General features: G+C 39.7%; 1 protein-coding gene across 15 annotated transcripts in view; it reads right to left on the bottom strand.

The window, feature by feature from the left end:
* FREM1 (FRAS1 related extracellular matrix 1) overlaps positions 1-25,700 on the bottom strand; it is a 168,666-nt gene that overhangs the window by 119,466 nt on the left and 23,500 nt on the right. For 14 of the 15 annotated variants that reach the window (XR_013404827.1, XR_013404829.1, XR_013404825.1 and 11 more), the window contains exons 2-5: positions 13,305-13,804; positions 8,031-8,125; positions 4,210-4,508; positions 2,571-2,767 (exon numbers count right to left, since the gene is read on the bottom strand). Coding sequence is in view for 5 of the 15 variants with exons in the window: in XM_015117674.3 (XP_014973160.3) it covers positions 2,571-2,767; positions 4,210-4,508; positions 8,031-8,125; positions 13,305-13,538 (825 nt within the window). In the remaining 10 variants the exon portion in view is untranslated. Of the gene's footprint in view, positions 1-2,570; positions 2,768-4,209; positions 4,509-8,030; positions 8,126-13,304; positions 13,805-15,517; positions 15,957-25,700 lie in introns of all 15 variants that reach the window. The other variant, XM_028835154.2, reaches the window with a different exon arrangement.

Here is a 25,700-nt window from a genome sequence, read left to right as displayed (position 1 = left end):
GGAAAGAAGCCAGATAAAAGAAAATTATTCCAAAAATAGCTTTTCTGTTTGTCATCAATAACCAATGAGAAGATATAATGGGAGAAAAATATTCTATTCACAATAGGTTCACAAAAACAAAGTGCCTAGGACTGCACTTAATAAGTATGCTCAACTTATGTGAAGGAAACTATGAACTTTACAGAAATATATAAAAGAACCTTTGTCCAAATGAAGTGAGATACTTCATTTCTGGATGAAAAGATTCAATATGGTAAACGTTCCATTATTCTAATTTTCCCCAAATGATTTATAGTTCTAACTGGATACTGATAAAAATCCTTAGGGGCTTTTTTTTGTTTGTTTTTTGAAACTAACATAAACGATTTAATTATACTTATTTGGAACTAAGTCTAGGTGAGAATGACTATGAATATTTTGAAGAGAAGTGATAAGGAAGAACTTGCTTGTAAGATAATTATAGGCCTGTTGCGTTTAGAATAATATGATACTGACAAAGAATAAGTAGGCAAATCTAAGAAATAAAAGAGCTAGCCTTGAAATTGTATATGCTATATCCTTCTATACAACAGAAGATCATCTAAAATCAATTGGGAAACAAGTTAATTGTTCAATGAATAGTGTTGAAAATTTGGGCTATTTGGAAAAAACTGTTCCTTGTATTTCATCATATAATAAAATTTTATTTCAGGTAGATTAAAAAGGCAAATGTAAGGAAGAAGACCTTTAAAAATCTAGAAGAAATTATGAATGAAGGGTCATTTGGTCACTTGATGAGAATTGACTGTACAACCACAAAAATAACAAAAGAACAAGATATAAAACTTCACATATAGTATAAATGTGATTCCGTAAAACAAAACCAACTCTGGCATGCACTCGTGCACGTGTGTGTGTATGTAAAAATAGTAGAAATAAAGCTATATTTATTTTCTTCTTATCTTGCTTTCTGTGTTTTTTTAATATTCCCTGCAGTGAGCCTATTACTTTTATATTCATAAATGAATCTGTTTTATGACATGCCAAATAAGCTATGGAATAGGTTAATGATAAACAAAGCAGGAAGGTAAAGGGATAAACTCCCAATAAAATAGATTTTAAAATATAAACAAATAAAGCCCTATTCAATATAGTAAGAAAAAAATGAGAAAATTTGGTGAAAAAGAAAAATGGCTTCAATTTTTTCAATGGATATAAGAAATCTTTAAAAATGAAAGGAGTTTTGAGTTAAAACAAACAGAAAGCATCTACTAGTTGTCTATAGACCTAGTGTTTAGGTCTGTTTGAACAAGGTATGTCACGGCTCGGAGCCACCACTATAAAAAAGGAAGCTTGAGCTAAACCTAGCCTGGGTTTGCAAACCTGGCTAATGAGCTTTTTACCAGGTGACTTTTAAAAGCAGCAATATGCATAGTGCTACCATGCGCCAGGTTTTCTGTCAAGCACATAATAAGCATTTTCTCATTTAATCCTCTCAGTTACTCTAAGAAATAGGTACTATTAACCCACTTTAAGGTGAAGAAAATGAGACCAAAAGTCACACAGCTAGTTAAGTGAATGTTTGAACCCAGGCAATCTGGGCCCAGTGTCCATGCTCTTAACTATCAGTTGGACTCAGAAATTTATCCTTGAAAAGCTACCCAAGTGATTTACCTGATCAATTTGACTAGTCTGCCTCAGAGTTTTTTTCCAGATCTTAATTCTATGATTTTGTTTTATTATTTCTTTATGATTTCTTGTCATATCAATTCCTTGGGGTAATAATGTTCAATATTTGACTGGGCCCCTTAAGAGAAATCCCAGTGAGAAGCCAGATTGTGAAAGATAGAAGTATTTCCAAACATCATCTTGGATCATCTTTCCTCAGCACAAAATCTCAGCTGTTTCAGCAGGTACACAGTTTCCCCAGTTTCTCCAATAAACAAATTATAGAGTTCATGAACCAGCAGCACTGCATGTTCAATATTTTGAATAAATGGAATCCACTTTCTGTCATTATTGCAATATATAAGGATCAATAGGAGGAAAGACAAGATAATTAAAAGAGATTGGAAGATGCAGGAGGTCTTTGGGAGCCTGTCTCCTTGATGAGCCAGCCCTTCATTCCAAAGTCTGGAAGAGTGACCAATCTGTGACAAATATAAACATGGGACTGAGATTCTCCTCCCCGCTAGTTTGCTGTGACCTTGCAGAGTGGAACCCCTGATTTCAAGAGGGACAAAAGGAAGCATGAAAGAGAAGGTGTTACAAAAAGGTCAAATGACAAGCTGAAGAGTATTGGAGGTAAAGGAGGAAGAAAGTTAGCACGTAACTGGCCCCAGTGCTTCCCAAGTTGCCATAGTGATGGTGGACCTAGAAGAGAACCAAAGAAGGGAAATTTTATACAAAAGCTACTGTTTTAAGCACTTACTAGCAGAACCAACAAGCCTGCAGTTCCAATGAGTCACTGGCAGTTTCATCCCCAAAAGCACAGGAACTCTCCCTGGCATGGGGCCAGCATGAGTAGCCCCGTGTAACTGGCTCTCTTACTGTGAATCCTGGAGGCATCCACACATAACCGCAAACTCTACCTTGTACACGATTTTACTCCTGGTATCTGTGAGGTCCAGTTGGATGGAGATATAATCAATGTTGGGTGAAGGGGGATCCAGATGCTGATAACGAAGGCCCATCAGCAGGAACTCCTCACAGCTCACTTTGAGACTTCCTATTTTCTTTAATCCTGGGGTACAACTTCCACCTGGACACTTCAGTTTTGCTCCCAGTGCTAGAATGTATAGCATTGGATTAAGATAGTCACTTAAACATAACAATTGTAAAATTTAAAAACCAGTACTCCGTCCCATGAATACTTATTCCCTCTCACTACCTCAAGAACACTCGTGTACCCTCCAATCATTCACTGAGTGGGTTGTCATTATTCTGAAAGCTTGTAGTTTCCTTTACTGAAAAATGGTTGAACAGTAGTCTCATCATGTTCTCACCCACCAAAAGTTAAACCGAGAGAAAAAATAAAAAAATATGTTGTCTGAGGTTTGAACATCTCTGACAAATAGACCAGTGACTCACTGCAGGCCTTCCACAGTGTAGCTCCAGTCTTTCCTTTACAGCATCAGCGTCCATGTCTCTATCATACAATCTCCACTGGTCTGTCTCCTCAATGAAATCCCCTCCCCATGTGGCTATCACACACTCAATTTCTCCATATCCTTCTAAGTCCACCTGGTCTTTTTACTAAGCCTTCCCTTAAACATTCTTTGATCACCTGAACCAACATGTTCTTTCTCACTGAAAACCATAATTGTCTCTCCAACAGTCTTCACATCTCTAACCAACTGTATTTTCACTCTTGTTTGGTATTTAATACTCATAAGCCACTTTTAAATTTAAAAAAAAAATTGTAGAGATGGGGTCTTGCTAGGTTGCCCAGGCTGGTCTTGAAACCCTGGCCTCAAGCAGTGTTCCTACCTCAGCCTCCCAAAGTGCTGGGATTATAGGTGTGAGCCACCATGCCCAGACATCCACTTTTTTTTTTTTTTTTTTTTGAGTCTCATTTCTCTGACATACAAAATAGAACAAATGTGCCTTTAACTGTCATTCTGTCCAAATTCAAAGTATTACTACTATTGCTATGATTATCCCTTATATTTCTTGGTTTCTCATGGTTTCTAGAGAGAACGGGAGGTGCCCAAAATAGACTGATTGAGTGAATAGCAGAAGGAATGTTATCCATCAACTCTTCCTAATCTCATCTATCACTTCTACCCACTAGCTTTATTTCAGACTTGCCCATAATCCAATAATACTCCATCAGTGCACCAACTACTACTGTTGCTATTACTAATAACAGCTGACAATTAATGAGTACCTACTGTGAACCAGACAGTGTTAAGCACTGTGTTTATGTATAACCTCATTTACTCTTATCCTTACCCAACCCTACAGGGCAGCTATTATCCTTTCTCATTGTAGAGAGGCCTTAGACAGGTTAATAACTAAAATTACACAGAAAATAAAGAGCAGAGGAAGTTCTCAAAACCAGGTCTCTCTGATTGTAAAGTCTGTGCCCTTAACCACTAACCCACACTGTTCAGCCAGCTAAAATGTATACTAGTTAACTAGAACTCTTAATCATGGTGGAAGGTGAGCATGCATGGATATTTTTGTCAGTTTTAGTAATACCCAGATAAGCATTAAAAGACATCATACGGGCTGGGAAAAAACTGTGTGGCTGATCTCCACGAGGTTCTTCTGGTCGAGGCTCCCCCAAAACCATCTGGCCATGGGCTGGCAGCTGAGTTCTCGCAGTGTCCAGGCTGACCGTGCATTCCAGGCTAGCCATCCTATCATAATCAAATCTGAGCAGATTTTTATCAATCGCTTGGGACAGGCCATTGAATTCAGGCACTTCCAGCACATTGTTACTCATACGGATGATGTTACAGTCTGGTTCCAGGAGATAGACCCGCAGGATAAAGGTTTCTATGAAGGTATCTGTTTCAGTAAATCTGTGGAGAACACGGGGCAAAAGTAATATTAATTGGTGCTCAGGTATTTCTGATACCTGCATACTCAGCTGGAAGCTTGAAGATTGGCCTTCACAAAATTTGTGCCACAGATTGAGTTTGGATTTTGTTTCATGCTCTACTCCCAGCCTCTCTGTTCTGTTCCCTTCATCTCTTTACCCTGGTGTCAACACCTTTTCCTGTCACTTCTTCCTCCCAACATCTTTCTCTCAAAACCTGCTCTCAAACTCATCATGCATATGGATATTTAATGACTGCTAAGACCTCAGAGTCTCACTTCTAGCACATGTGTAATTTAAGAGTATCAAGCCTGTATAATTTCTGGATTGAGTTTTAATTCAGGAGTGAAGGGGTGAGTGGCTTTTGAAGCATTCAGGCCTTTTTGCCCTTCAGAAATACCACTACGTAGGCGGTCATTTGCAGCCTAGTTTGGGTGCCCAGCTCAGTGCTTGGCATGTAAAGGGTATTCAGCAATTGCCACTTCCATTCCCTCCATCTGCTTTGCAACTCTAATCTCAGGTTGTTTGAAGAGTCTAAAAGAGAGGGGTGTCATTTTTTTTTTTGAAGGGATAAAATTAATGAGTGATGAGCATGCATCAATAATGCAGCTTCTAATTGATGTGCTCTTATTATGGTGCAGGCATTATGCTAAATTCTCTATGATAGTATAAAATTCAATCCTTATAAAAACCTAGGATAGATATTGTTAATCCCATTTTATGGAAGAAGAAACTGAGGCATAATGGGCTCAGGTAGCTTGCCAAAGGGGCTGGAGAAGGAGAAGTGGTAAGAGGGGAACAAACATGCTCCCTGATTTTCTGCTGCCTACTACTCTGAATATTTTATTTCAAATGTGCTTAAGACCAAGAGGGGAAGAAGCTCCTCTAACCCTGCCTTTCATGTGTACTCTTCCAACCTCCCAGCAGCCTAGAAACCCAAGGAAGGAGTGGGAGCAGCAAGCATTCATCAGCTTTTTTTCTTTTTTAAATTTATTTTCATTTTTAATTTTTGTGGGTACATAGTAGGTGTGTGTATCTATCTCTCTATCTCTCTATCTCTATCTATCTGTCTATCTATCTATCTATCCTTTGTCTATCTATGTAATGGGGTACATGAGATGCTTTCATACAGGCATGCAATGTGTAATAATCCCATCTTAGTATCCATTTATTAAGCATTCCCTCAAGCATTTATCCTTTTTTTTTTTTTTTTTTTTTTTTTTCCTTTGAGAGACAGAGTCTCACTCTGTTGCCCAGGCTGGAGTGCAGTGTTGTAATCTCGGCTCACAGCAACCTCCGCCTCCCAGGTTCAAGAGATTCTCCTGCCTTAGCCTCCCGAATAGCTGGGACTACAGGTGCCTGCCACCATGCCAAGCTAATTTTTGTATTTTTAGTAGAGACAGGGTTTTGCCATGTTGGCCAGGCTGGTCTCAAACTCCTGACCTCAGGTGATCTGCCCACCTTAGCCTTCCAAAGTGCTGGGATTACAGGAATGAGCCACTGCGCCTGGCCCACTTATCCTTTTTGTTACAAACAATCCAATTATACTCTTGTAGTTATTTTAAAATGTGCCATTGAATTGTTACTGACTGTAGTAACCCTGTTGTGCTATCAATTACTAGCCATTCTTTCTAACTACTGTTTGTACCCATTAACCATCCCCACGTTCCCTGCAACTCCCCACTACCCTTCCCACCCCTTCCATGCAAGCTCTTTGAAGTTATTTGTTTTTTAACTCTAAAGTGTTAGAAAGATCAAATGGCCCTGTATGCTGATTTCATATCTTCCTAAGGAATCCTTGGGTGCCGCTTCATTTTCTGAACACAGCATTTTGTTTGTGTCTCTCTTTCGGCACTTGTTCTGCATCATAATTACCTGCTCATCTTTTGCCTTCGACTACAGGCACTAAAATAATCTGAGTATTCTCATCCTTTTGTTTCTTATGCTCAGTGTACAGCCTGACCTGTAATAGGTGGTCATGTATGTTTGTAGAAAGCTTCACTGTTCCAATGTCGTCTACAAAACTCTTTTACATTAGTCTAGTGCTTAAAGGAAATTCACACCAATGTATTTTAACCAAATATTCTTAAAAGCAATAAAAACCAAGGAAAAAACCATAAAAGGCCTACTCCAAATACACGAGTTCTCAGTTACTTTTATGAAGTCAGATATACCATAATCATGAGCTTAAATTTAAAATTAATTTTCATTGGGATATAATTCATATACCACAAAATTCATTTTTTAAAAACATACAGCTCAGTTTTTTAGTGTAGTCCCACAGTTGTACAACCATCATGACTACCTAATTCCAGAACACTTTCATCACCCCCAAAAGAGACGCATTTCCTTTCCCCAGCCTCTGGCCACCACTAATCTACTTTCTGTCTCTATGAATTTGCCAGTTCTAAATATTTCATATAAAAGGAACAATACAATATGTGGTCTTTTGTGCCTGGCTTCTTTTACTTGGTATGTTTTCAAGGTTCATCCATGCTGTAGCCTTTATCAGTGCTACATTCTTTTTTTATGGCTGAATGATATTCCATTCTATGAATATACCACATTTTGTTTATCCATTCATCAGTTGGATTTATTCCATTTTTTGGCTGTTATGAAGAATGTTGCAGTGAACTTCATGCGCAAGCTCTTGTGTAAAACATAAGTTTTTATTTTTCTTGTGTATATACATAGGAGTAGAACTGCTGTCTCCTATGGTCATTCCATGTTTAACTTCATAGTTGATTTTTAAAGAATTTTAGGCTGGGCATGGTGGCTCATCCCTGTAATCCCAGCATTTTGGGAGGCAGAGACAGGCAGATTATGAGGTCAAGAGATCAAGACTATCCTGGCTAACATGGTGAAACCTCGTCTCTACTAAAAATACAACAAATTAGCCAGGCGTGGTGGCGGGTGCCTGTAGTCCCAGCTACTCAGGAGGCTGAGGCAGGAGAATCGCTTGAACCCGGAAGGCAGAGGTTGCACTGAGCCAAGATTGCACCACTGCACTCCAGCCTGGACGACAGAGTGAGATTCCATCTCAAAAAAAAAAAAAAAAAATTTAAGTATTTAATATGTTTAAAAATAGAAGATACTGCACTTTCTATAACCAAGCAGCTGGTAACAAACAAGAAGAATTTCATTCATTTTTGGAATATGTTTTCCCCCCATTCTCATTAAGAATTTGTAGTTTATTATTTCCATTTTCCACCATAAGTGGTGGGTCGGAACCCCACAGATACCTATATAAGGACACTAGAGGGAAACGGGATAGGGCTAAAAATTTGCCACAGAGGAATCCTAGGGAAGATGACACAAGTGGAAATAAGTGAAAGCTGACTACAAATCTTGCCTTATCCACTCAGGCTTCCAGTTTCTGTTGATTACTTGCTTGTCTGGAATCTATTAACTCCCCTCATGACAATACATATCCACAAGAAAAGCCCTCAGAAGTACACAGAATGGTTACTTGACAGCAAATGACCAATCTTCCCGTGCCACTTACCTGTAAAGTCTGAGCTTCACTGTGTCTTCATCAAGAATTGGACAACCATTGTGAACATACTTGACTTCATTGGTAAGGAAATGGCAGTCAAAGACCTAGTTCACATGAAGAATTGGATAAATATCTATGAGAAAATTGGTACAAGATTTAAGATTTTGCCAGGAGAGTACTGCCTGGAGAAAATATGGTCTGTCAGTAACGTGTGTATGTGTGTGTGTGCGTGTGTCTTCACCACCACCACCTCTACCCTACCCCCATATCCAGTCGCCATCCTACTTAAACAGCTGTCTCTTGTTTTGAGAATATCTAAATTGTGAAAACCAAAGCAGATCAAGAAAATTAGTTACAGGATGATTACCTCTCTAAATAAGTGTCTTTTTACCATCTAGAGTGCCTTTAAAACATGGTTTCATTTTTCAAAATTTTATTTACCCCCTTCAAGGGTTCACAGCAATTGAGTTAGAGAGTTCTTTCTGTATGTCTGCATGAAAAGGCATGCTTCAACCCACCCACAGACACACTGTATTCTTTCTGTATATCTCTGTTCTCCTTTTATTTCTTTTTTTTCCGAATAGTATTCTCATATTTAAAGATGAAGTCACTGACTATGGACACTATTGTGGTTAATCAGAGTCCAACATGACCCAGAGTTGTGTCTTATATACTTGCAAAAGACTGCTTTCATTAGTTAAGCAATAGCAGAAATGGCAGATGAGACAAATAGAAATCTAAAAGCAATTTCCTCTTTTCAAATAAAATTATAATAGACTGTCTCACCTCACTCAGAATTATTAGAAGATTGTTAACTGTTATATTTTGGGAACCTGATTTTTAGAGGAAGAATCATCTCTCCCACCCATATCATGCCCCTCATTCTGCCCGATCTGACTTTGGTAGAGTTCTAATACCCTTGAGGTATGCATGCATGTCCACCATTGTGTTCACGGTGTTTCATCTGTACCTTTTCACAGCCTCAAACATTTTCAGACAACGTAATTCACTCAGAGAAGACTTTAACACTAATACAAATGATTTTCTTTTCCCACAGATATCATTGGTTCCTCTTTTTAATTGACAACTAGGAAGGAGATAAAGCAAAGACCTTCCCCATATCATTGACAAATAGTCATGGTAATAAAGAGACAATCTGCTTTGTTAAAAGAAACATCTGTTTTATGTTTCATACTATGTTTTCCTTTTATAAAAGGCGACAACCATAATTGTCCATAAATTTACTAACTAAAACAAAGAAGAGCTAAATCCTTTTCTAATTACTGTCTAGCTTTGTTTTTTTCCACTTCAACTGCTTTTCAATTACAATTTATAATTAAATTGTCACACATTCCTAACTCATTACTCACTTTAATGACAGTAAACTGGTTCAAACTAGAGATACTTCCTTATCGCTGTATTTCCTATTCAAAAAAGCAAGTTCAGTGCTAACCTGGGGTGCTTTCCACCCAGCAAATTTCTTGCTTTGGGCTAGGTGTGAGAAGTGCCATGTGTGAGGGAGTCTTGTCCTAAAACATGAGGAAAACATATTGCCGTCAACCTCATCTAATTGACTACATCAAGAGGGTTATCTGAACAGAAGGCACTGGTGTGCATCAATTGAAATCCCTTTCCAAATATTCAATAGGAAAGTGAACCTGTTGGTCCTAAGACAAACTTCAGTAATGAAATGAAAACACTAACTGAACAGATGTTAAACAAAACATTTTCTGTGCAAGTCACATGAAACTGTTCATTACACAGCAGGGTGTTGTTAATATAGTCGTCTTGCTAGAAATGGGTTCATGTAAGCTTGGCTTTCAGTTTATTACTAAGCGCTATTAAAGAATAATGTTTAGGCTGTGTGTGTGTGTGTGTGTGCGCGCGCGCGTGTGTGCATGTGCACTTAGCTATGCTTAATTTCTAAAACTCCATAAGAAACAAACCCCTAGGGAAGGACTGAACCAGCCTGGGTTAAAAACCAAGCACAAATTCAACAAAACAAAACAGACTTTACGTGGGAATCTTATTTTTGTTGAAATTATGAGAATAACCAAATAGGAACGATCACCTGGCAGTTTGAGAAACAAAGTTTTCCCACGATATAGTTTTCTCTCACACAAAGTTTTAATATTTGGCCAAAAAAAATGATGAAACTCCATATTTTAATGAACTCCTTTACCACAGAATAAATATTAGAAAATATAAATCCCATACCAACTTTAGAGGATACAAATCCATTTGAGATGTCATATTTGCCTCTGGAAATACCTACACTAAGTATTCACGACTTGATTCTACTTTTTCTTAATGAGCAACAGCAGGTTAGGGAATCTGTGTATTCAGAAGTGTTTCTCGGCAACCAAGAGTTTCCTAAATCAGCCTGGCAATTTGTGGTTTCTTCTCTATATTGACTTTCTAGTAATCGGAGTTTTACCTTAAAATCAGAGAGTGTGAGATGGAGATGACTTGCAGGCCTATTCCAATCCTTGATTCTTGTGACCAAATGTTTTTTACCTAGTTCTAGTCACTTGGATCCCTTTTTGCTCCTCAGTGCCATGGAGCAGGCCAAGCAATCAGGACCATTAAAACATCACTAAAAACATATAATGGAGACAATTTTATTTCTCTCAGAGAGAGTGCCATATATGGTAAGGAGTCATAGGCCATTTGGGGTAGGGAGAGGAGAGCGCTCAGAGGTTGGCTTAGGTAACAATAGATTATCTCCAAATTGCCTACTAAGGAGGAGAATCTGGTCATCTGCAGGGCTTTTGTTTTTGCTCAGTTGGGCATGCATGTTTGAGGTCCAAACTGGAAGACAGCTTAGACAGCTTGCTACTGTGAGCTACCAGTGGGAATTTTGCTTCTTCTCTTTTTCACAAAATACTCAGTCCCACTTGTAAATAAATGTTGAATGATTTTTAAAAATACATTGATTGGAAGAGGTACCATATTATCAATAATCAGTCTTTATAAGACACCCATGTGTGCCAGTACAGCCCTAGGTTCCTGCTTTATCAAAGACCCCAGTCCTCTAGGATCAGGGGTCCTATTTTGCCCTCTCTCAAGACTCAAAGGGCTATATTTTCCCTTTTTTTTTTTTAAGACACAGTCTCATGCTGTCACCCAGGCTGGAGTGTAGTGGCACTATCTTGGCTCATTGCAACTTCCACCTCCTGGGTTGAAGCAATTCTTGTGCCTCAGCCTCCCAAGCAGCTAGGCTTACAGGTATGTACCCTATGCCTGGCTAATTTTTGTATTTTTAGTAGAGATGGAGTTTCACCATGTTGACCAGGCTGGTCTAACTCCTGGCCTCAAATAATCCACCCGCCTCAGCCTCCCAAAGTACTGAAATTTACAGGCGTGAGCTACTGCAACCAGCCTGCATCTTCCTTTGCACCCCAGTCCCTGTGGTTGGGTCTCTATCACCCACTACTGAGCTTATTTGTATTGCTTCCTCATCCTATTTAGCACATTGAGGTTCCAGTATGAGCAATCCCAGGTATCTTCTTTTTCTCTGACTCGTAAGTGCCAATCAAAACACATTCAGAATGCAAGTATAATTGGGAGTAACTGAGGAGACATTGCAACTCCCAAACACTTGGGAACACAATGTCTAATACGTGGAGCCATTGTTGCGTTCTAACATGTTTCAGATACCCATCTAAAGCTCTTTGACAATAAAATCTTACAAGCAACTAGGCAGAGACATTTGGTTGCTACCACATCAGAAATACCTGCAATGTGAGACCCTCTTCCAAAGAATTCTGATGTGTTTCAGAATGGGTCTATAACTTGAAGTGTGGTAAATGGAATGTCTAGAGATACCACTTGAGCTAGTATCCACCTAAGTCTTTTTATTCTCTCTGCAACACCTAGTACCACTTTTGAATAACCTCATGGATTATGTTTCTTTAGCCAAATGAAAAGGAAATAATGTTCATAGTTCAGCAAAAGAGAATGGTCCATTTTTCCAGAAGCAGCAGCAGCATCTAGTGTTGAATATTCTCAAGATTGTTTGCACTGGGAGCAAAGTTACAGCACAGTGGGAACAAGTAATAAAATCAGAAGCAATTTTTTAAATTATGTATAGTGGTAACTCCTACTTTAAGCCAAAACAGTGTAAGAGAATATAGACTTTTTAAACCCAATGAATTAGGAGGTAACTCTTCCCTCTACAAAAGGATTGACCAGAGAATACCCTTACATATAAAGGTCTCCAAGATTTTGATTAAAAGGAAAACAATTAAGCAGATATTTTCAAAGAACAGTGAATATTTAAAGTGAAGTATCTTCACAACTCTTTTCTACTTCTTTTCCCTGACTCATAAAAAATGTTTAAGTGATGTTAATAGATGAAACATCTTCAAATTTTACCTTTGCTATGCTAAGGTCACAGGTATGTCCTAAAAATGTTTTGAAATTTTGATCTCTTATCCAAAGCCACTCTGACTGGCAATGGATGTGATAACCGGGGGCAGGAATAACTCCAGTGTAATTCTCTTACATTATGCTTTGTGCTTTTTCCTGTATAATTAGCTACTCTATAAGGTCAAGCAGCTGGTAAGATATACCAGAGTTATCTTCAAGAAAAGAGGAGAAATTGGAAAGACTTACTGAAGTAGTGCATTAAGAAAAAAAAATACATGAATCCATATTAGTTTGAACCTGATTTCCTCCATAAGTGTTATAGTAATCAGGATTAAATCCTGCTGGTTTCAGGCTTGTAATCTGAAGTCATCCAAGAATGTTTAAAAATAGGTTTCACCTTACATAGAAAAGCAGCGCAATACTATGCCTGCTAATTGCAACTCCACCATTTCAAATGTGAACATCTTCGATTACTCATCTTGGATGGCTTGAGGAGAGACCCTTTACATCTCTGTTCTGTCTTTGTCCCCCCGAACACTTTTTTTCTTTTTTTTTTTTTTGAGATGGAGTCTCGCTCTGTCACCCAGGCTGGAGTGCAGTGGCTCCATCTTGGCTCACTGCAAGCTCCACCTCCTGGGTTCACGCCATTCTCCTGCCTCAGCCTCCCAAGTAGTTGGGACTACAGGCGCCCACCACCACGCTTGGCTAATTTTTTCTATTTTTTAGTAGAGACGGGGTTTCACCGTGTTAGCCAGGATGGTCTCGATCTCCTGACCTCGTGATCTGCCTGCCTCAGCCTCCCAAAGTGCTGGGATTACAGGCGTGAGCCACCGCGCCCGGCCACATCCCACACACTTTCATACACTTGCATTCAAACACATGACTGAATGGAAAATCGCAGACAGGACCTACCTGTGGAGTGAGTTTCCCAACTCTCTGGGTTATTGGCTCATTCATCACAACTTCCACTTTGCAGGCATCTTTCTCTTTGGGGATGGCAAACTTCAGGTCATCTCCTGACAGGAAGGTGGAGTGGCCCTTCATCACCCTCACCCCACGGTTGACGCTGATGAAGGTGGGGCTGGCCCAGGCCAGGAGGAGCAGCAGCAGCAGGGCATTCACTGCCCCCCAACTCAGAGAGTTCATGCTGACAGGGCCCAACGCCTTTCTGTCCACCGGCGAAATCCCTTCAACAAAGGAGGGCTTCTGTGCTTCCTCCTGGAGGGTCAGCTCATAGTCCAAGGGGCAGGGCGAGGGGTCCTGACAACGTGCCCCGAGATCTTACCATGCCCCTTTCTTTCAAAGTCAGACAAGGAGGCCTTTCAGGCAATCCCAGGGCTTTTAATAAAACTCGCTGATCACTCCTGACAACGCCGGCAAGATTAATGGGCCTCCCAAGTGCTTTTCTAATCCTGCAAATGGGAGAAAGGGTTGGAGTAAAGCAAGAGAGACCAGAAGGTTTGTGTGGCTGTTCAAAATATTGCTACCAACAAAGGGATCTTTCAACCAGCCTATGAGTTCAGCTAAATTAAAAACAAATAAACTAACTTGACCTCTAGATCCATCTGAAAGGCAATGCAGCCATTTCATTACCCTGCTTATAGCTCCTGTTTCCGGACTTGACATACCCCAACTGGGATGCCAATTGTGTGGTCCAGTAGGAAACAGCCAGCCTCATTGCCAACAAGTGTGGCTTTTGGTTCCCTGAGTTCATAGACAGTTGTCAAACTCTTTGCTTCTCTTTCCTCATTTGTTAAATGAGGATTATAATCTATTTTTTTTCAGAGAGCTGATAGGATTATGAACACGTTGTTTGAAAACATGATTAATTCTAAATCAATTCTACCCAGATAAGAAAGAAGTTTAATGATTTGTCACACTGGGCACACTTCTAACTTTGCTGGGCAATGAAGACACCTAAGAAACATTTGAGTGGAAATTACAGAAAATATGCTTTTTTTCTAAGTGAACATTCAAGTTTTTGTTTATGTGTAAAAGAGACTATGAATGGGGTGACATAGCTTCAGCACGCACAGCTAATGACACAGCATATGGACATGCGTATTTATACTATCTACAATGCTAATTACATTCCTATGTACTCAACTTGCACAAATAGTCTTTGTTTCCACTTTATCCACTTAGAATTTCATGACAATTTCTCTGTGTTTCATAAGAACTGAAAAGATTATATCTAAAGTAAAATGCACTGAAATATATCCTTAAATTCAGAGTATAATTAGGTGAACAAATGGTGGTTTGTTATGCCCAAAGAAAGGCCTTCCATGTTAATAATTTCAATAAATTTCTGTGCATAACCAGTAGATACCAAAATGAATGTTTGTCAGAAGCTTGTAGAGGAACAAATGCCTCCATTATCCACATCTAATCTATTTCCATTCCCTTGTCACTCTTTGCAACTTTTCACTTTTGAGGCCGTGCCTGACATGTGTCACCTGATACCTGAGGGGGTGTACACTTTACAGAGCAGTCTGTTTTTTATGGTATCAGTCCCAGAGTAAAACTCTTCACACACCCCCACTGACTCTGTTGTCCACAATCAAGCTGATTTAGGTTGGCTTATATGGGCAACAATGCACATCTGGTTGTTGAACTTTGACAAGATACAATATTTTTTCCATTCATATTAGGCATCTAAGATAACAGTACGTTCAGGGAGAGGAGAGGCAACAAGATAGGTAGGTGTCTCCCCAAACTGGGAGGTAAGGGGGAAACTTTGCTTTCTGAGATTTAAACTAGTTAACACACGGAGGCTGTACGGACTCTACACTCCTGCAGTCCTCTCATCTCACTCCATCTCACTTTGTCTCCTTACCTGGTTCTTTCTAGACTCCCTGAATCTTTAATGCTGGGACCCTAGAGTCCAGTTGTAGGACCTGTTTTGTATCTACACTCATTCCCTAGTGATCTCATTCCTTGACTTAAATATCACCTATGTACTAATGGACCTCAAACTTACACCTCTAGCCTGGACCCTCCTGCTTAACTCTAGATTGGCATATGCAACTGTCTGCTTGTCATCTCTGGGTGGTGTATAAAAGACATCTCACACTTCATGAAGCCAAAATTGAACTCTCAATCTTCCCTCCTTCAGTCTTCCTTACCTTAATTAATAGCAACTCCAACTTTTCAGTTGTTCCTTTCTTCATCACACATTCTACATCCAGTCAAAAAATCCTGTTGTTTCTTTATGGTAGACAGATCTTAGGTGACCCCTCAAATAATTCCAGCCTCCTAGTATCCAAATTTCCTTCCCCTTGAGTGCCAGCAGAATCTGTAACACTTCCAACCAACAGAATTCCACAAAGGTGATGGGTGTCACTCCTATGATTACATTTTATTATACAGGAGACACTCTCTTAGCAGACTGGAATCAGGGGCTCTCCTGCTGAACATGAAGAAGCAAGCCTCCATGGGTTCTTCTGCCACAAGGAAATGAATTCTGCCAACACCCTGAATGAGCTTGGAAGTGGTTTCTTCCTAAGTCAAGCCCCCGGATAAGAATGAAGACCGTCAACATCTTGACTGTAGCCTGGTGGCAACCTAAAGCAGAGAACCCAGCTAAGCCATAATCTGACCCCAGAAAAAAGGGAAACTGTGAGATAAATTTATATTGTTTTAAACCACAAAGTTTTTGTGATTTGTTCCACAAAAATAAAAAGTTAATATGCTCTTCCTTCAAAACATATCCAGAATCCAGCTGCTTCTTACTACCTCCATTGTGATCCCCCTGGTCCAAGCTACCACCAAGTCTCCATGAGATGATTGCAATAGCATCCTATTTGATCTCCCTACTTCTACTCCTGCCTTTCCTGTAGGCATTTCTCAGCATCACAGCCAATATTCTGATTAAATGTTACTTACGTCACTGCTCTGCTCAACACTTCCAGTGGTGTCTCATCAGAGTAAAGCTGAAGCCCTGGTGATGACCTTGAAGACACTATGTGATCTGTTTCCCTCTTACCTTTCTCAGCTCATCTCCTGTTTGTCTTCCCTTTGCTGACTCTGTCCCAGCCACACTAACATCCTTGCTTTTCCTCAAACAAATCAAGATCCACCATTCCTCCTTCCTCTCACCCCCACTAAAGCCTCTCACTTCTGTTGTCTCTGACTTGAATGTTCTTCCCCCAGATATCCCTCCTTCCACCTCTCCACTCTCAAGTTCCCATCAAATGTCACACTTGCAGTGTGGTCAAACCTAACAACTCCATTAAAATTATGTCAGTCTCACCCCCTAGCATTCTTTGCCACTTTTCTGCTTTGTTTTTAATCTTAGCGCTTTCTAACCACCTAACATAAAGCATTTGATCCTTTATATTAGGTTGTTGCAACAGTAATTGCAGTTTTCACCATTACTTTCAATGGCAAAAACCACAATTACTTTTGTACCCACATTAATATTAGTCACTGCCATGTCCCTCACGAAGATGTGAATTTCTATATTTTTTACTCATGGATTTAACCCCAGTGTCTAGAACAATGCCTGATATATCAATAAATATTTGTTAACTAAGTGAATAAATTGGAGAAAACAATGCCTTAAATTCCCTTATAGTGATTATAGTTTAACCCAGGAATGTTAATATAGCTAAAAAGAAAAAACAAAAACAAAAAGGCCAGGCACAATGGCTCATACCTGTAATTCCAGCACTTTGGTAGGCCGAGGCAGGCAGATCACCTGAGGTCAGGAGTTCGAGCCCAGCCTGGCCAACATGGTAAAACCCCTGTCTCTACTAAAAATACAAAACTTAGCCAGGCGTGGTGGCAGGCACCTGCAATCAGAGCTACTTGGGAGGCTGAAGCAGGAGAATTGCTTGAACCTGAGAGACAGAGGTTGCAGTGAGCCAAGATTGCACCACTGCACTCCAGCCTGGGTGACAACTGCAAGATTCCATCTCAAAACAAACAAAAAAAAAGAATTGGCCTCATAAGCAGGCACCATTAGCCATGGATCAAGATGCCACACGAATTCTGTTACTGAGAATCTGTCACAAAAAGGCAGATCATCCTGGGATATATGGACAAAGTCTGTTTTCTGTGCCCATAACACTGAGGTTGAGAGTCTTGACTCTGGAAAATGCCACACTATGAGACTTCCTGATGATTGGCCAACTAGTTTTTCCCAGGCAGCACCTCCAGTCAAACACTAAAAGAAGAAGTAAGGTAAAAATCAAAATCCATCACCGTTTGTTTCATTATTGCCACACAACACTGAGAATCTATCCAACAGAGATAAAAGCAACCTCTACAAGAATACATGAACAAGAATGTTGATTGCAGCAGTGTCCACAGTGGAAACTGCAAGCAAAGTAAATGTCAAGAAGGGGATGGTTAAATAGCGTAGGTATATTTATACCATGGAATGGAATGTAACTTTTAGAATTTGAATTAGAGATAAATCATTCAATGTGAAGGGATTTCTACAAGGTATTGTAGAGTCAGAAAAAATTAAATGGAGAAAAGTATGCTTCCATTTGGTAAAGTAACTCTAAAAGCTGCGTCTGTGTATATGCATATATGTAGATGGACACATATGTTGTATTAACATATAATTAAATGGGCATGGAGAAAAACGGACAAACATTAGGTTGTTGGTAGGGACAATGTGATAGGGGCGATATAGTATAGATAGACTGAAAAAAGATGAGGGGGGGTGTTATGTCTACATGTTTGTGTCCCCTCATCAAATTTATATGTTGAAGCCCTAATTTCCAATGTGATGGGATTAGGAGGTGGGGCCTTGTGGAGGCGTTAGGTTTACATGAGGTCATGAGGGTAGAGTCCTCATGATGGGATTCTTATAAGTGGATGAAAAGATTAGAGCACTCTCTCCCTGGCCATGTGAGGCTTAGAACAAGAGGGTTTCCCTCTGCAAAGCAGAAAGAGGTGATCTTGGACTTCCCAACCTTCAGAACTGTGAGGAATAAAGTTCTATTCCTTAAGCCACCCTGTCTACGGTATTTCTGTTATAGCAGCCTGAGCAGACTCAAACAACAATATTTTTTTAAAAAAAGGAAAAGAGCATGCAATGAAAAAATGCAACAACCGGTTATGCACAGTGGCTCATGCCTGTAATCCCAGCACTTTGGGAGGCTGAGACGGGTGGATCACCTGAGGTCAGGAGTTCAAGACCAGCCTGGCCAACATGTCGAAACCCTGTCTCTATTGAAAGTACAAAAATTAGCAGGGCCTGCTGGCATGCATCTGTAATCCCAGCTACTCAGGAGACTGAGGCAGGAGAATCACTTGAACCCAGGAGGCAGAAGGTACAGTGAGCCAAGATTGTGCCACTGCACTCCAGCCTGGGTAACAGAATGAGACTCTGTCTCAAAAAAAAAAAAAAAAAAAAAAAAAGAACATACGTACGAAAATTACATATGAGATTCATGTAAAATTGCTTGTGTATCGATATAAAGAGAAACTTCGAAACAAATTTTACTGTGTTTAAAGGCTTTTTAAATATATGTAGATAACTTGAAAAAAAACATTTTTATAAACAAATTTTTTATGGACAAAATATACTAACTCATTAAAGATGCATCTTCTGATAGCCAGAGCAAAGCAAGCATATCTCAGAGGTAAATATGTCATCATGTCATTATGTTGCTTAACCGAAAATAAACTGAAGAAAATCATCAATATAATTAGTTCCCTGGTATCAGCCCATCAAGGTATACAAAGCGCAGATATATCTTTCTTCTCAGGTATGGCAATCTACCTAGTGGGAGGACTATTCATTCCAAATAAAACTGAAGAAAATGCAGCAAAATAGAAAGGCACTAGTGGGATTTCACCCAATAGTTATCTCCAAATGGTTGGTCAGCAGTGTGTTTCAGGCTCTGAAAGAACAGTCCTTGGCAGAGGCAGGCATATGTATGTTGTCCTGGAACTCTCTTCTCCTGCCACCCACTCAGCCAACAGCTGAAACAAATCTTTGAAACCCCACGGATAGCTTGCATTATGCAAAAGCACGTAAAATGAAGACTTTGATTCAGAGCTAATTTCCTGGTCTTTGTACATGTTGTGTATCACTGGTCAGCCTGTCTCTAGACCAGCCACACCCCTTACCTTTTATAATTGATCATAGCTCAGTTACTCTCCTACATTTTTACAGCCAATCTGGGTATAAATAGGAATAAGCCAATCTCAACAGGAAAAAAAAAGCTATCTTGGAGGCTTTGCCATATTTTACAAATTTGTGTTTAATGAATTCAAATATGTTTTGGTTTAGCACTGACTTAATAAGAAAGGCAATGTGGACCAAAATGGAACAACTTGATCAAAATCTTCTATTTCATGTAAACAATTTAGAATACCAAATAAGCTCCTCTCAGATAGATTGTTAAAATAATACAGCAAATGTTTCCTTCCTTTCTTTTATGTTAACTTAGTAACTCTCTTCCAATATCTATCTCTGATAGGAAAGTCTATTTGTCCCACAACATTCAACCTCACCTTCCTCCATAGAAATAAAAATTTTAACTAGGTATATAGTGACCCAGAACAAAGACTATATTTCACAGCCTCTCTTGTAGCTATCTGAGGCTATGTGATCAGATTCTGGCCAATGGAATTGAAGAAGAACGGTCACATGGCAGCTCTGAGAAACCTCCTTTAAGAGGTAGTTATGGTGTACCTCTTCTCCCTTTTTCTTTATGCCTCCCTCCATCTTGCTGCCAAGATGGAAGGTGCTGCCTTGCACATGAAAAAATGAGGCTATGCCATAGGTTGGTGGAGCTGTGAGCTAGAAGGACGCTGGGTCTCTGGGCCTTTGCAAAGCAGAACCACCATACCAGTCCATTCATCCAGAATTTTACACAGCACAGAATGTAAACTTCTTTCCTATGTAACTCACTGTTATTTCGTTTTTTTTGTTTTTTTTTTTTTGTTTTTTTTTTTGGTGACTCATGACTGAACTTAACTATACCTTTAATAATCACTTCTTCCTCAAGTTTTTGTATTAATTTTGTTTAGTCACTAAGCAGCTAAAGATTTAACTTCCTACCTAACAGCATGTGGGACAATAGCTCATTCTCTAATTATATCATAGTAAACCCTTAACTGAGAGATAAGATCAAAGTCCAAGATCCTAATGTTTATCTACCAGGAAGAGACGAGAGAGAGGAGATATCTATTCTTATGGCTCCCTGCACCACAATGCTGTGGAAATAATAGACTTGAATTTTGAAGATCTGGATTCTAATCCTGATGTTTTTAATTTTTTATTTATTTTCTTTTCTTTTTTTTTTTAATAAGACGGAGTCTCATTCTGTCACCCAGGCTGGAGTGCAGTACCACAGCCTTGGCTTACTGCAACCTTCGCCTCCTGGATTCAAGTGATTCAAGTAATTCTCCTGCCTTGGTCTCCCGAGTAGCTGGGATTACAGGCGCCTGCCACTACGCCTGGCTAATTTTTGTATTATTTTTAGTAGAGGTGGGGTTTCACCATGTTGGCCAGGCTGGTCTCAAACTCCTGACCTCAAGTGATCCACCCGCCTCAGATCCCAAAGTGCTGGGATTACAGGTGTGAACCACTGCACCCGGCCATGGATTCTAATCCTGATTTTTATGAACATCACTTTCCTCTTTCAAAAATGGGAGGCTGAGGCAGGAGAATCGCTTGAACCTGGGAGGCAGAGGTTGCAATGAGCTGAGATCACGCCAGTGCCCTCCAGCCAGGGCAGCAGAGCGAGACTCCATCTCAAAAAAAAAAAAAAAATGGAATCACCCATCCTGCCTCCTCCAAAGTTCCCCTGTCAGACCAATAATCTACGTGGAAATATTTTCTTAATTATAAACTCCCATACAAATGTAACATTATTATTACAAAATATATCTAAGAGACAAGAAAGTAAAGCTTTCTCAGGAAAAACAGAATAGAAGGAATTGGGCCTGGATGAAGGTGGCAAGGTGGCAAAATTAAGTTCAATAAATGTCAAATCGAGTGTGTTTTATTTACATTCTAATTTTCTCTTTCTCATAGTCTCAAGACAGAATACATATTTAAATAACTAAATTTTGATATTTCCAAAACAACCTGAAGCAACACAATTGCGGGGGGAGTAAAAGACTAACAATTTCCAAATTCAAAATCAAACAAAACTCATCCTTCAATCAACTGAGCCTAGACTGAAGGCTGCAGAATTAGGAGCAATAAAGATGAAAAAGGGTATGCTTTGTTTGGTTTTATTTGCATTCTAATTTTGCTCTTGTATTTTTCTCTTGGTATTGGGAAACACTAAGTATGTGGACATTCCATGGAAAATACTGCTCTGATTTTTGGCTTTAAGAAGGTGGCATGGGAGGTGAAAGAGAAAAGAATTCAGATGAGCAGACTGAGAAATGGCCAGAAGAAAAACAGAACAACAGCAAAGCAAAGCAAAGTCTGAAGCAAACAAGATTTCACAGTGATGACGGGTCTTTTAACACCTCAAAATGAGATGGTAATAACTGTCTTGTCTCTGACACAAAATTACTATGTCCAGTGACAGCCAACTTCTACATGAAAAACAATACTCTAATGGGAAGCCTAGCACATCTTGAGAATTTTATTTTCTTGGTCCCAACACAGGGCTAAGTCAGAGCCTCAGAATCCGTCTGTCCACAGCTTGCTCTGATTGCTAGTATGGGCACCCTCGGGGTCAGCAGAATTACTGGGAGCAGCTGGAAGTGGAAGGAGAAAGGGCACCTGGCTATATTCCCCAAGGGAGCTTGTAAACTGACTTTTAGCCACCTCAGACTTGATTCTGCAATAGAAACAAATCCTGGCACTTTGGGAGGCCTAGGCAGGTGAATCACCTGAGGTCAGGAGTTTGAGACCAGCCTGACCAACACGGCAAAACTGTCTCCACTAAAAATACAAAAATCAGCTGGGTGTGGTGGCAGGTGCCTGTAATCCCAGCTACTTGAGAGGCTGAGGCAACCTGGGAGGTGGAGGTTGCATGAGCCAAGATCGCGCCACTGCACTCCAGCCTGGGTGACAGAGCGAGACTCCATCTCAAAAAAGAAAAAAAAGAAAAAAAAAAAAAACAAGGAACAAATCCTGTCTTGGCTTGCTTGTGTGGCTCAGCTGTTTCTCAGCATTTCGAAATCCTCCTGACATGACTGCAAATCAGTTCTGCTCTCCCTGACCATTTTCCCACCATTGCCTTTTTTCTTTACATGGTAATCATGTATTCTAAGTACAGTATATCTGTATAAGCCAATAAACGCCAATAAAACTGTGTGAAAATTCTTTCTGAAATGTGAAAAAATGCCCTGTTTTGAATTCTTCCTTATGAAAATTCATAAAGATTTCTTCAACCAAACTTTCTTGGGAAATTTCTTGAACAGAAGAAAATAATTTAGTAACATAAATGGTGGAGGGGAAATGTATTTATTTAATAATTACACATTCAACTTAACTATATGAGTGTGTATTCTTCATGTTGATATAAACATGATACTTCTGTCACTAATTTGAGATAATCTTTGCACAACAAGAAAAAAAAGTGGATCTCAGCTGTAGAGCTCTCAATGCAAAGGAAATTCTTAACGGTCAATGGTAATGATGTACCTTGATGAAAATAATATTTACTATTCTTCCTCTCTGGAATTTTGCAATGGTAGCTACACAACACAAGGCAAGTGCCTTCCCCGTCCTATGCCCAGCATAGTATCAAGATATCCATAATTCATCATAGATTTTTATTTGCTTTGCTTTTTGCAGAATTCATATGTGGCCCAACACTCTTCTCATCAGTTATCTAGGTAGTCACCACCATTTGACTAAAGATGACATAAGCAATGGAACATTTTTGTCTTCCCTGGGCTTGCAGTTATTACCCCTTGACTCACACAATTATTTATTTTTAATTTTTACTTATTTTTAATTGAAAAATAAAATTATATATATTTATGACATACAACATGATTTTTTTTTGTTTGTTTGTTTTAGAGACAGGGGTTTCACTCTGTCGCCCAGGTTAGCATGCAGTGGTGCGATGATAGCTTACTGCAGCCTCCAACTCCTGGGCTCAAGCAAGCTTCAGCCCCAGCCTCCCAAGTACCTGGGACTACAGGTGTGCACCACCACATCTGGCTAATTGTTTTTTTTAATTTTTGTAGGAATGGCGGTCTCACACTGTTGCCCAGGCTGGTCTTGAACTCCTGGTCTCAAGCTGTTCTTCCATCTCAGCCTCCCAAAGTGCTGGGATTACAGGTGTGAGCCACCAGGTTAATGACTTAATTTAGCTGTTTTGCAGTATATACATACACTGTTGTGCCATGATGTTTTGCTATACATATACAATGTGAAATAGCTACATCAAATAACTAACATATCTATTACCTTACATATCTTCTTTTTATGAGGAGAACATTTAAAATCTACTCTCTTAGCAATTTTCAACTATACAGTACAATGCTGTTAACTATAGTAGTCATGTTGTACAATACATCTTGTTCCTTTGGACTAACTGTAATTTTGTATGCTTTGATCAGCACCTCCCCAGTCCTCCCTCCTCCCCAGCCCCCCATAACCACCTTCTACTCTCTACTTCTATGAGAAAAACTTTTTCACAACCTTAGGTCTTACAAGTACCCTGAAGTCATTTAAGAAATAAAATAAACTGCTGGGTGCAGTGGCTCATGCCTGTAATCCCAGCACTTTGGGAGGCCAAGGTGTGTGGATCATGAGGTCAAGAGATTGAGACCATCCTGGCCAACATGGTGAAACCCCGTCTCTACTAAAAATACAAAAAATAATTGGGCGTGATGGTGCACGCCTGTAATCCCAGCTACTCGGGAGGCTGAGGCAGGAGAATAGCTTGAACCCGGGAGGCGGAGGTTGCAGTGAGCTGAGATCGTGCCACTGCACTCTAGCCTGGTGACAGAGTGAGACTCTGTGAAAGAAAGAAAGAAAGAAAGAAAGAAAGAAAGAAAGAAAGAAAGGAAGGAAGGAAGGAAGGAAGGAAGGAAGGAAGGAAGGAAGGAAGGAAGGAAGGAAGGAAGGAAGGAAGGAAGGAAGGAAGGAAGGAAGGAAGGAAGGAAGGAAGGAAGGAAGGAAGGAAGGAAGGAAGGAAGGAAGGAAGGAAGGAAGGAGAAAAGAAAAGAAATAAAAGAAAATAATACAGAAATGGCATTTTAAGTGAAAATAGCCAACTCAGGATCAACCCACCCAAACGGAAGACATTTTTTAAATCCTCAACAAGATGGTGAAGAAAGTCAATGAAGATTTTCTGACTTCTACTCCACATTAAAATATTTAAAATGCTAGTCAGAAGCTAAACTTAGAAGTTATCAATGGAAGGTACAGGTGCGGTGGCTCACTCCTTTAATCCCAACATTTTGGGAGGCCAAGGAAGGTGGATGACTTGAGCCCAGGAGGGCAAGGCCAGCCTGGGCAATATAGTGAAATCCCATTTTTACAAAAACAAAATTTTAATTAGGTTGGTGTGCTGGCACGTGCCTGTGGTCCCAGCTACTGGAGAGACTGAATTAGGAGGATCACCTGAGCCTTGAGATTGAGGTTGCAGAGTGACACTGCAGCCTGGCTGAAAGAGTGAAGTGAGACAGCGAGACCCTGTTTCAAAAAAAGAAGAAGCTATCAACTGAATTTTTATGATGAATTTTTTAAATAATCAAAATTTGCATACAAATGCATTTCCAAAGTTATTCATATAAATCAAATTTAAAGTTTTAAGCATAAACTTGTAGCTGAATATAATTATCTACAGGACAACTGAATTGCATCCAAATCACATGTGCCATAAATTGATTCATCAAGGGGCAACAAACTGGAAATCAGGATAACTGTGTCCTCAGGGAACAACCAGCTGTCTAAACTTGGAGAAAGTGGTTGTCTTCTTTGTGTTTTAGTTGAGGAAATCAAGATTTAGATTGTCTTTACCAAGACTTCAGAGCCATGGCACTGACTGACCTTACAACTCCCTGAGGTTATATGGGCAATAAAAAATAAACATTCCAAGTGACTTGCCTGAGGTCCTAGCAGGAGAGCAGAGCTGTGGCAGAAACAAGCCTCGGGCATCCTGGCCAAGTGCCCTTTCTCCTGTATCCTGACAATCTCATGCCATTTCCTCGGTTGACCTGTACTACAAAGCAGCACTGGGAAGACAAAACCATAAGCAGATTCTTCTCTTTCAAGAAGCCCATAACCCCTTAGGGAGCTTAAATTGTTCAATTACCCTACAAAGATGGAAAGTCTTCGTGATCTTGCCAAACACAGGATTTTCAGAGTGAATACTCCCAGACAGGGATAATAAAATCATGAGAAAGAGCCTGTGACTT

This window comes from Macaca mulatta, chromosome 15 (assembly GCF_049350105.2).
Source record: "Macaca mulatta isolate MMU2019108-1 chromosome 15, T2T-MMU8v2.0, whole genome shotgun sequence".
Lineage (NCBI taxonomy): Eukaryota > Metazoa > Chordata > Mammalia > Primates > Cercopithecidae > Macaca > Macaca mulatta.
Note: the sequence above shows the minus strand (reverse complement) of the source record. Positions and strands in the feature narration are given on the sequence as shown.